Below are 13,310 nucleotides of genomic sequence, written 5' to 3'. Positions count from 1 at the left end.
TTTCCAGCCTGCAAAACTGGTGCACCTAGTCTTCCTCCAAGAGATGGGTGTAATAGTTTGTATCAGTTGATGGCAGGATTTGGGCAGATAATGGCGTTGTTTGTAAAGTGTAGGACTGTGCAATTTTTTTTAGCAAGATCATCAAAATGTGAAAAAAAGGGCATTTTTCCCCAATAATAGGGGCGTTACTTGCTTTTTGGAATATACACTAATTTCTACTGTACAAATACACTTGAATTTTGCAAACATCGCAGAGCTGGTGCAGATAGGGTTGTTATTAGTATTATCCTTTATTTGTATAGCGCCACAATATTATGCAGCGCTGTACAGAGAACTCACTCACATCAGTCCCTGCCCCATTGGAGCTTACAGTCTAAATTCCCTAACATACACACACACACAGACACACACACACACACAGACTACGGCCCATTTCTGTTGGAAGATAATTAACCTACCAGTATGTTTTTGGACTGCGGGACAGGCCCAGCGCTCCCATTAGGCAAGGTTAGGCAGTTGCCTAGGGCGCTGGGCTCTGCAGGGCGCCTCAGAATTAAAAAGCAATTACTAGTGTAGTTTAAAACTGTGCGGCGACCGCTGAGCATACCTTAAACGGCACAGCTTGAGATCGATCCACGGGGAGGGGGAGGGGCTATGGATCACCACCGCCACCCTCCCCTCCAACAGCTGATGGGGCGCTCTGTCTCCTCCCCTCCACTCACTGACTGTCGGGCGTGACATCATCACCACGGCCCGACAGTGTCAGTGAGGGACGGGACCCTGCAGAGAGGACCAGCTTTATGGAGCCAAGGTAAGGAAAGACGGGGGGAGGGGAGTATTTTACATTGTGCCGGGGGGAGAGTTTTTTAATTGTGCCGGAGGGGGGGCGGGCCGGGGGGTTTGGGGGTTTACATTGTGTTGGGGGGGAGTTTTTTTACATTGTGCCGGGGGAGGGGGAATTTTTTTACATTGTGCCTAGGGCGCCGAGGACCCTAGCACCGGCCCTAGAGCCCCCAGATAAAATCAACGTGAACATGGGGACTACACACAGATAGGGCCTTGATTGGAAATGTGCTTCTGTGGAAAAGCCCAATCCTGGTGCACTTTGCCCAAAACATGAAAACTAAAAAGTGCCACATGATATAATGACAGTCCCAATAACCTCTCACTCTCATGATTAAATGAAGCTATCAATGAGGCAAAATTGAGCATTATTTTAATTTTATTTTAATGAAACAAGTTTTATTTATTGAAACTAGTAGCTCTAGAATGGTAGGAGAATGAACTCTGAGTTCTAGAATGGTAGGAGAATGAACTTTCAGTTCTAGAATAGTACGGTAATAGAATTTTGGGTGGTTAAACATCTCTACTAACTGTACATCTATAAGTTTGACTTCTGTAGCAGAAAAAAACATATTAAAAGATCTCTTAAAGGATTTTATGCAGGAATGTTTTAAAAAGTACAATATTATGAATATCAATCAACGTTGTTTTATGACTGCTAGGTCTTGTCTTCTATAAAGAAGTTAGTACAAGGTTGGAGACTATTGCAGTATAGGTGATTTGCAGGGTTCGGCTCCTATTAATCTTCTTTATAAATGACTTACTGTAGAAACAGGTATTAAAAGTAATGTCTTTGTATTTGCAGATGACACTAAGCTATATAAATCAACAGACTCCTTAAATGATGTGGCATCCTGCAGAGGGGAAACGTTCAGAGTATAAGTGTAAAATGAGTTTCCATCTAGATAAATCACTGGTTGGGATCAAAATCTAAATTCAACTTATACCATAAATGTTAAACAAACTGAGTAAATCCTTGATGGAAAAGGGTCTCTAAGCATTCTAAGCCCTCATTCTACTACAATGACTTTATACACAGAGCCACAGACACGGTTAACACCATTATACACTTACAGACTAAGATTTGGTACTTGTAAAGATTAGAAAAGTTGTAGTGAAATTTCACAAAAATCTTGCTACAGAAAGAGGACATTTTTCCGGCGGTTCAACCTTTGAGTTCTGTTTTTGCTTTGTCATTCCGTTGAATGACATTTTGCATTGCATTTATAAATTCTGCAAATATTGTCTCTTCTATTGACTTTTAGTAACTCTATTGTTTCTCATATCCCTTACTTTTCTGTATTTTGTTCTGTTTATTTTTTTTGTTGATTGCGAGGTGCTGCAGCTTCTGTGGCGCCATATAAATAAAATAAGATGATAATGAAGATAATAATTCGAGCTGGGGCAACAATAGGGTTATGAGAGAAGCTGGATTGTAACAAAAATTCTAAGGGGCATTCAGCACCAAAACACAAGACCAACTTCCATCAGAGAAACGTGCAACATTCTACAGCCAAATGTGAACTAAGGGCAAATATACCAAAGACGGTTTTGAAAACTTCTCTAACAGAATTCCTGAGAACCCCGGTTGCTGGTTTCTATAAACTCCTTCCAGTTGATCCAGTGCAATTTCATTGACTGTTGTTTGTGAACTTGATCCTGTAGGAGGTTTTCTCCTTCGCTCCAGTTTATTCCTGATCGTGATCTTCGGATTCTAACCTGACTCCTTTTGCTGTTCCAAGATTCCTGTCTTGTTTCTGTATCACTGATCTTCTGCTGCCAACTCAGATTGTCTTTACTAAACTACTACTACTGCTTATTCTGACCATGGACCATCTGACTATGATTCGGTCTCATCCCCGTATTTGTTGCATTTCTGCAGCTACCCTGTACTCCTGCGCACTACGTGTTCCCACCTCTGGCACCAGCCGTAACTGTCAAGTAATACAAAGCGAGCTATCAACACCATTCATTGTGTTTCCATTATGCTGTCATCTAACTACACAACTCTACAGTACTTCTGTGGCCACTCTTATAAATGAGTTTTCCATCTTTTACACTAGCTACACCAATGGATAAGAATACATATTATCTTAAATGAGACTGTGGAAAACATTTCTTGATATCATATGTATTATTCCCTGTATTATACTATGGGAAGAACAGTAAATAGAAAGATAATTCTATTTCAATGTCTGCTTTAAGAACAAGGTTTAAACTAGAACCTACCCTCCGAGAGTGATAATGAAGGTAGTTATTAAATGGTCATTACGATATTATCATTAATAGAACATTTGCCTCACCATTGGACCCTCCTAATAACAGAGAGCAATAGCAGACTCTCAGGGATATAGCACCAAAATAGCTAACCTTTTACAGCAGGGAACGTTGTTATGAATATAGCTATACAAGTGTTCTAATTTGTTTCACAAAGGTTGTAAAGGAGATTTGTTTTACCAAGTGTTGATTGTATTTAATATCAGCTTTCCAGTGTTTGATATACACTGGTCCAGCATCTTTAGTGATTATTTAGCAATGTAATTAGATATCTATTTAGATTGCCTGTTATTTGTTAGGGTGTATTATAAACGTTATATCCTTTATAGAGAACCATTCTCCCTGTTTATTTTGGTGAGTGTATCACTATTTCTAACAAGAATATTATATGTAATATTTTTATATTAATTAATGCAATTAATTACAATTTCTACAATTACACTTTTATGAAATGACATAATTGGATTTCAAAAATTAAAATGTTACAGCCCAAAATCAGAGATATATGCCATCTTTTAAATAGTGAATTTCATTAATTCCAATAGGAGTTGGTCCTGCCACATTAAGAGCAAGTTAGGTTTTCAAACAGAAATAAACACATGTGAACACAATTCTATCAAAGCTGCATGTAAGCAACAGACAAGAGACATTTGCTGTTACAATTTTTAAGTCTGTTAAATGGATAATAGGCCTGATTTATTAAGGAAAGAAAGGCAAAAAATTAGTATGTTTTTTCCGGGACAAACCATGTCACAATGCAAGGGGTGCAAATTAGTTTATTATTTTGCACATAAGTTAAATACTGTGTGTTTTTTCATATAGCACACAAATACTTGATAGCTTTATATTTACACTGAAATTTAAAGTTAATTTAAGACATGATCTACCCCACCTATTAACCTGCCATCACATTTTAAATTTACCTCCCCCTCCAATGCAACATGGCTTTGTCAAAAGTGCAAAGATACTTATTTTTTTGCTTTACTTTCCTTAATGAATCAGGCCCAATATGTTACACAAGATTTTGATTGAATGCACACTGGACTACTTAGGGAAGTGATGTAGCTATTGAGAACCTGATCCTTGTTATTAATATACACAATAGATGAACTGATTATTATTCATAAACAGAACTGAAAATTTAAATTGTTGATAGTTATGTGCAGACAAGTACTCAGTACTTTTCCTATAATGAATTGCGGCAAAGAAACCCTCAATTCTCCTCAGTTAGCCAATAAGAGGTTTAATTTAATCGCAACCATTTCCTGAAAGGATAACATAAATAGTCATTATTTAGCTCATAGCTAAATACTTCCTTTTTATTTTGTTACTAGATGGGCATTTAGTTATTTTAATTTTTTTATTGTTGATTTGAAGTAGAGGACTAGAAACCTCAATATGACCTTCATAACATTTAAATGAAAATCTCGCTAGCTGAAAGAAAAATGAATCTCTTCATCTAGTTAGATATGCTTATTCCCTCTTCAAAATTATACACTGTGTTTACTTTTGTTCTTTATCCCTCATTCAACCTTTGTATTTTATCTCAGAAAAACAGATTTTTTTTAAAAAAAAATATGTCATCACCTAAAAAGATTATTTTATCGGCAAAGTGTATTTTCAACTATAAAGTAAAGGCACCATTTGTAACTCTGCGATTACATTCCGATGTAAATTAAATCATTCTAGGGAAACTTTTTTTGTCCTCTAAAAGTAATGTGTTGGTACAGTTGGATTCATTCTGTTAACTATCAAACTAAATACATAATTATTCAAGGAAATGTGCTTTGTAAGATAGCATGAAAGATCTTCCAAGGTTATGTGGGGCTAACAGTAGCAGAATATTGACGCCTTGATATCATTATGGGGTAAACTTAGTTCTAATGCAATATTGAAACAGTAGAGATGTTGAACATTAGGAGATGCTAACATAAGCAAATAATCAATTTGACTTTAGTAGAGATTAGGAAAGCTGACGCCTGAATTTAACGTTGAACTATTTATTTCGGAATAGTAAAAACAACCACTCTAAGAGAACATTACACTTAAATACGACTTATTATAAAATCATCTTATGGACATCTTTTCTAAGATATAAAAGTCCAACATAAAAATATGATGACTACTCATTTAGAGGACAATTTTGTAAGCTTCAAATAAATGAGAAGATTTTGTTGAATGAGACATTGTAAGCAGACATATATGAACACTGGAGAATATAAAAAAAAATGTTCTGTAATGCATAGCAACCAATAAGATTCAAGCTTTATGACAGTGAGGTGCAACATGGACCGGATGGAGGGCCGCACTTTAATATGTTTTTATTATATTTTTGTTTCATTTTAAATACACAAATGTTTTCATAAAAAAAAAAAAAATTTGGGTAATGTCTCAAATCATTTTGAATTATGAAATAACATGTTTTTATACCCATAACAATGTCTCTTTTATGAAAAAATTATTTGTACATCATATTGACATTCACCAAACATTTGTCTAAATTTACTATCATTTTTGTAATGTTAATGCATAAAATCATGTTTTTTTTGTGGCTTTGTTTTTAATTGCATCATTTCTAAGGTCATTATTACTGACGCTTTTGGAAATTTGGCTTGGCACAGAAAAATTAGCTACAGTGATTTAAAGTTGCGGCTACAACGGGTTGGGTACCATTTTACGCTGACGGTAATAGCGACACTGTGTATACCTATAAAAAAACGGCAATTTGAAGAATGCCTACAAAAAGAAAATGATGACTTACAATAAAAATTACACTCGACATTCTTCCGCTACATACCGACTGCTGTCAAGACCCGCACTTTCAATTTGCGTCACTGTTCATAGCCACAGTGATATCTCTGTATTTAAAGCGGCAATCCCTAAACCTAATTTGTAAATAACATCTTTAAATCATGGGGTCCTGGCATTGCCGCTTTAAATACAGAGATATCACTATGGTTATGAACACTGACGTTAATTGAAAGTGCCGGCATTGACAGGAATCGGTATGTAGCGGAAGAATGTCGAGGATGTACAGTGTAATTGTTATTGTATGTTATCATTTTCTTTTTGTAGTCATTCTTCAAATCGCCATTTTTTGTAGGTTTAGTCAATGTCGGTATAGTGGTAGTCATTAACCACCGGCTACTACAGTAAATAAATTACTAATATAAATATCACTTATACATAAACTTTTATCTGCATAAAAGCTATATCATTATATTAGCAATTATAAAAAAATAATAATCCTATTATGTCCTCCTTATCTTAAAATAATTTTAATTTGAATAATCCTTTTTTTTTGTACCTCCAATTCCGCTCAACCCCCTTCTTCTGTGTGGTTGAGACAAAGTTAAAATTGAGTCTCCACAATGGTGGACACAATCTGCAGACCAGGCAGGAGCAGAATATTATGTCAAGTATGACTCACCGCCATGTGACTATGTTGCTTCAGGCAGCCATTGCTATGACATGTTAAAGTCCCAGGGGTAAGTTTATCAAGCTGCGGGTTTGAAAAAGTGGAGATGTTGCCTCTAGCAACCAGTCAGATTCTAGCTGTCATTTTGTAGAATGTACAAAATAAATGATAACTAGAATGTGATTGGTTGCTATAAGCAACATCTCCACTTTTTCAAACCCGCAGCTTGATAAATTTACACCCCAGTGTTTTTACAAATTGGAGGTTGGAATTTCACATGCTATTGGTGGGCTGAAGTGGTGTAAGGGCACAGCAATTCGGGAGGGATGACTTTAATCTTAACATAATGCTTGGATGATGCCCTCTCTGCTGATTTTTCTGGAGGAGCGATTTGATCAGGTGTCCTCAAACTATTTTATGAAAAGTTACTAAAAAAAAAATGGAGTTGTCTATTAATACTATATTTAATTATAAATATAAGTTAAACACACTTTTCCATGGAGAATTGTCTGGTCAGTCCTAGCCTTCAAATGCATGTATGTGCAAAGTTATGCCTTTATGCTTTACAGATCATCTATAGAAAAAGGATTGCTGTACCTATCAGTGATCAGACAACTTGTAATTTGAAATTTGGGTGGAGTAGGGGGATCCCAAGATTGAGACTGCAACACCCTCTGCACTTTCATGCTGTTCTATTGCTTTCAAAGACAGTGATGGAGTATGGACACTTAACCACAATTTACTAATTTGTTTATATCATTGACAGATCAAGGAATATTGTAATACTTACTGCAGTTATTTTCATCGTCCCCCCGGAGACAATCTATCACACTGTCGCACCACATGATTAATGGGATACATCTATCGACACACTGGAATTCTGTAATCCTACAGCGCATTTCAGGAGTTGTGCTAGGAACCACAGTAGTGCAGACGAGTTCATCTGTACCATCCTTGCATTCCTCCGTCCCATTACATGTTGCAGATAAGGGGACACACTGTTTTTCATACATGCATGTAAAAAAATCCTGAGGACACGGAGGGTTTGGTATTGATGGTCCTGAAATAAAAATATCATCTTAGAATAACGTTCATGAAACTCTGAACACTAAAATGATTAATAGTATTAAAAACGTTAAACGTCTATATATGAAACATGATATTAAAATGTCTAAACCATTCAGCTCTGTTAATAACTTAAAAGTTTAATGGGAGATTTCCTCCTCTCTCCGTCATAACCAGCTTAGGACTCAAAACACAGCTCTTAGTAAGTAAAAAGGTGTTGATATACTTTAATACAAAGAGTTCAAATGGTAAAGTCTATAATGTCATTAGAGCTTGCTCCAACATCACTTATGTGTCAATCCCTCAATCAGCACAGATATATAGGTAGAAGATGACAGAGCAGAGGGACTAAAACTTTGTTCCAACAGCATTAAAGATAACTTATTGTTTGTCAAGTTAAATTTGACAGATAAGAGGAGGCATAAACAAAGGAAATTTATCACAATTTAAGTAAGTCCATGTTTAAAAGTCTGCAAGGAACCATAAAACAATAGGGCTAGAGGCTGTTTAGTACAGCATAGGTACTTTGACAAGGTAGAAAAAATAAAGGATAAATATATTATGTCATGCCCGACTCCACCAATCTCTGTGCGGTTACTAGTGACTGCATTGAAGTTCCTGTTGATTTTTAAATCAGTTCACAAAAGCGTCAGTATGAACATACTGTTAGGTTAATTGGATGCTATCAAAATTGACGCTAGTCTCTCCCTCACTGTCTGTCTGTCTGTGTGAGTGTGTGTCTATATTAGAGAATTTAGACTGTAAGCTCCAATGGGGCAGGGACTGATGTGAATGAGTTCTCTGTACAGCGCTGCGGAATTAGTGGCGCTATATAAATAAATGGTGATGATGATGATGATGATGATTGCGCCTAAGACTAAAATATCTTCGTCCACCTGTGAGGTAAAAGCAGGGGCAGGCTGGGCTATAGTAGGCTCCCTTGGGCTGGGTCACTGGCCCACCTGCATTTTTTAAATATGTTCCTAATAGGCTGTCAAGTCTTGCCCCTATGGGCTAAAATTTGCCAGCCCTCCCCTGGATAGAAGTATCATTGGGAGAACTCCTTCTGGCCCGTCACCCTCACTTATGGGAGCGCTATAATTCTTCCACCAACTGGATGTGATGCAGAGAATTATGGGAGGCCTACAGTGTATCTTCAGGAGAGGTATCAGACAGGTGCATAAACCTGTACTATCCTCGGACTTAAGGACAGTGGTATTCATGTCAGTGGTGACCCAACGGCACACTGGGCAATTGTTGTCTAGTGAGGTGGGTCTTTATTGTGTACCAATGGATTTTTCCGAAAAATACCTATGATGTGTTATTCTAGTTTATATAATGGTAAATGCTGATATTTTATTATAACCAACCCTTAGGGTGGTCATTTAGTTGCACATGTATTACCGCCTTTATAGGGGAAGGGTTACAGGTTCCCTACTAGCATTAATGGAGATCGGTTCCATTTCTCTCACTTAGCGGAGGTTCCAGACACTTTACCACACAGTGTCACCACTAACTTTCATTGGACAACTCACACTTAGATGAGGGCTACAACAATATGTCCGCTATTCAGACATTATTAATCTACCTGGCATATTCTCATTCCTGTACTATATGTTACATGAGGTAAATGTCTGACATAGTTACATTTGTGGTTGAGTAATACTTCACCTGTTCTAGTAGGCTCTGGTTGATGTGCTATTGTAGCTGTGTTTTATTAATTAAAATGTGTCTCTCCTGCGATCACCATAAACAGTGTTTTTATGTGTAGTGGATACATTAGCTTATATCGTATTGGCCTTTGACTATAGGGCAGTAAGTACAGTTGGGGTTAAAGTTTATCAGACGTGTCTATAGTCAGTGGCTGGGTGGACATTTGGTGAGTCTGAGATTTTTATTCTCCTTCCTTCTTCCTTTTTCTATTGCTTTACCCTATATGGCTGTTTTTCCTTGCCTCTGGTAATATAGATGGTTCAATTTAAGCACAGGTCCATTGCCAGCATAGGTGATAATTAAATAAGTGCAGCAATAAAAAGGAAATTATGGCAAGGATATTATACTGATAGCGGTAGTTATCAGTACAGTAAAGCTTTAACGGAGCCTTCGATTCTAATCTCCAAATTTCAAATGCTAATTACATTTGAACAGTGATACTAATCTGATCATGAAATTTAGCATGCAAAGAGATATTGGCAAGATTAATTCCTTTTTAGGGGAATCTGTTCAGCCAATTTTGCGATACAGCAGTTTAGAAAACGGACTGGGATTTGTTCAGAACATTAAAATGCTTAACGGCTGATATCCCTTACTTACTTAACCTCTTAAAATTTATTTAACTACTTTGAATGATTACCCTAGATATAAATATATCAAAATGAAAAGGAGTTTATTTGCAAATATTTGCAAATATCAGTCCAACATCCGCCAGGCAACCAGGATGCCCCAGCATTAACCGTGGGACCTCCGCAAACAGGGGGCCAACCAAAACACACCTCGGGCGCACATATCTACCTTATTAGGACCATCTACAGAACCCGCAAGCCATCGGGGCTGAAAGGAACGCAACCACATGTCAACACACAGGGCCAGTACTCGGACCGAGACTATAGCCAATTCATCGAAGAAAGGTGGGTTCAGCATGTCCACTACCGTTATGTGCGCTGTCGACTGCAGTGCATTTTCCGGCAACTTGCCATGCAGGACATACCATGAACTGGCCACCGCTACTATAGAACAGCCTGACAATCCAGCACTCGAGTTCAGCCAACCAGGGAGGTTTCCTGAACTCAAGAGAATGATTTACTCCCCGAACATCAATCTTATAGACTATACCTAGCCGTCCCCTGTGACATCAGATGGGCATACTACTCCTCAGTTAACATTTAACCACAGAGGACTAGCTACAGTTTAGTGACACAGCCTCAGGTTTTAATTTCCTTCAGCCTTCAGTTCTTATTCCGATTAGAACTTTGACTATCTAATTATAAAGATAGGCTGAAAAGTTAAGGAAGAAGATATTATGGATTGTACACTTTTGTTCAAATAAAGGTTGCTCCTTTTACTAGAGATGCTCAGGCTCGGTTCCCCGAGAAAAAAACCCACCCGAATTTAGCAGATACGAGTAGCGAGCCGAGCCAGCTCGGTACTTTCACGCGCCCTCCGAATTGAAAACAAGGCAAATGGCATTGTTACGTCATCGAATCTTGCGAGTTTTGGATTCTATAAGTATCCAGCGTCATTTCACAGAGAGACACAGAAGGGGTAGCACGGTTCTTGGCAGTCTCTAGTGCAGCTGGGCAGCGTCATAGGTAGAAAAGAAAGAGGAGGAGTAGCAGCAGTGTTCTTCAAGTCTCCAGTGACATTCTACTGAGTATAACTGTGTGAGTATATGCTCACACAGAAACAGGAGAGCTCCATTGTTAATTGTCATTGCTGAAATAATAGGTCTGGCAGTCTTGTTTTAAATCTGCAGTCACATTGTACTCTGTTATATAGCTAACACACAAACAGGATAGCTCCATTGCTCACTTGCTAATTGTCATTGCTGAAATAGAAATAATAGGGCTGGCAGTCTTGTTCTAAATCTGCAGTCTCATTGTAGTGTGTTATATAGCTAGCAAAAAAACAGGATAGCTCCATTGCTAATTGTCATTGCTGAAATAGAAATAATAGGGCTGGCAGTGTTCTTCAAAATCTGCAGTCACATTGTACTGTGACACAGCTCACCCAGAAATAGGAGAGGTGTCATGGTTCAGTGCTGAAACAGAAATTGTAATAATAGAGCTGGCAGTGTTATTAAAAGTTTCCAGTCACATTTTACTGTGCCCCAGCTCACTCAAAAACAGGAGAGTAGGCAGGGTTCAGTGCTGAAACAGAAATTGTAATAATAGGGCTGGCAGTTTTAGTAAAAGTCTCCAGCTACATTTTGCTGTGCCATAGCTCATACAGAAACAGGAGGGGTGGCAGTATCCTTGTCACTCTCCAGTCTTTAGTCACATTATTCTGTCACTCTCCAGACTCAGTCATGATGATACTAATCCCTCTACCTCATGTGCTAAAGCCTATGCTCAAGTGCATAGTGGTTTTAAGTCATAGAAACAAAAATGTAAATAAAAAGCTTGTAACTTTTCAAAGAAAAAAGCACCTCTCTAATAAAGGTAAAAGTTTACTGTAGAAAAACATAAAATTGCCAACATGCCATTCTACCCCAAAATATTACCAAGCATACCAGCATCAGCTAGCTACCTTCCCTCAGCTAGATCTCAGCACCTGCAATCTACACTGTCATCACATTCACCCTCATCAGTGTGTACATCATCCTCAAACAATACTAATTCATCCCCGCTGGAATCCACCATCACAGAAGTCTTTGTACTTTGATGTCATTGCTGGTAAGGGCCTTCCTTTGTAGTTCATATTTACGGCAGAGCTGACAAAATTTTTGGGCAATTCATTTAGACCAGACCTAATGTCAAAATGTTTTGCTCACTCATTTGCATCACCACTGGGTGCCTTGGGAAAGCTAAGTTTTTGTTCTTGCAGCAGTTTCCAGAGAAACTGAAGGAGGAGAAATCGTTATGTCATGTACCACTTGAGCTGTCAGGAGCTCATTGCACCTTTTGAGATCTGGGTCAGTTGGAAAGAAAGAGAAGACATAGCTCTTAAACCTAGGATCTAGCACAGTTGCCAAAATGTAGTGATCCGATTTCAAGATGTTGATAACTCTTGGATCCCAGCGAAGCGAATAAAGTACATAATCTACAAGTCCAACATAGTTAGTGGACTTGCTTTGTTTCATTTCCTCCTTCAAATCCTCTAACTGCTTTTCAAAAAGTCGAACTAGGGGAATCACTTGACTCAAGCTAACAGTGTCTGCACTCTCTTCAGAGGTGACTACTGCAAGTGGTTTCAGCACCTTGCACAACACAGAAAGTATTCTCCACTGCGCTGGACTAAAGTACATTCCTCCTAAATTCCATTGTTCTTGCAGCTGCTGCATTCTCCTACATGCTGTTACAGAATGCTGAAAATAAGCCTAAATATTTCGGGACACAGTTGAACTTTACCACCACTCTCTGATTGACTGAAAGCCTTTTAGAGTTTGAATAATTATGGTAATAGTGCACGTAATTACCGTTATTACAGTACCTGTAATGCCGGATTTCAGCTCGCAGCTCAGGGAAATCCGGCTTAGAATTACTGTAACAACGGTAATACTCTTAACGCTGTGTTACTTTTGCGAGTAACACAGACAATTGAATATGCCCTCTTCAATTTTTGGTGCTTCTGTTAGTTTACCTTTACTATAGAAGTGAGACATGCTTTTTTTTTTATCTGTGTTGTACTACCAGACGTGGGTACAAAACTATTTTTAAGAACACCATTCCCTCATTTATGCTGCATTTTCCTGCATTTCCCCATAATGGGCCTGAGTCATTAAGGAAAGTAAGGACAAACCATGTTGAAATGCAAGGGGTGCAAATTAGTGTATTATTTTGCACATAAGTTAAATACTGTATGTTTTTTCATGTCGCACACAAATACCTGATAGCTTTATTTTTGCACTGAAATTTAAAGTTGATCTAGGACACGCCCTACCCCAACTATAAATATGACCCCACATTTTTAATTTACCTCCCCCTCCAATGCAACATGGTTTTGCCCAGGTGCAAAGTTACTCCTTTTTTATGCTGTGATCTCCTTAATG

The 13,310-nt window shown here is 38.0% G+C and overlaps 1 protein-coding gene across 1 annotated transcript in view; it reads right to left on the bottom strand.

Moving 5' to 3' along the window:
* MALRD1 (MAM and LDL receptor class A domain containing 1) overlaps window positions 1–13,310 on the bottom strand; it is a 334,428-nt gene that overhangs the window by 54,619 nt on the left and 266,499 nt on the right. Inside the window, exon 33 of the mRNA XM_075211472.1 lies at window positions 7,329–7,598. Coding sequence (XP_075067573.1) covers window positions 7,329–7,598 — 270 coding nt within the window. The remainder of the gene's footprint in view (window positions 1–7,328; window positions 7,599–13,310) is intronic.

The sequence above is a fragment of the Mixophyes fleayi genome, chromosome 5 (assembly GCF_038048845.1).
Source record: "Mixophyes fleayi isolate aMixFle1 chromosome 5, aMixFle1.hap1, whole genome shotgun sequence".
NCBI classification, from domain to species: Eukaryota; Metazoa; Chordata; class Amphibia; order Anura; family Limnodynastidae; genus Mixophyes; species Mixophyes fleayi.
The sequence above is the reverse complement of the archived record's forward strand: the minus strand, read 5'-3'. Positions and strand labels throughout refer to the sequence as shown.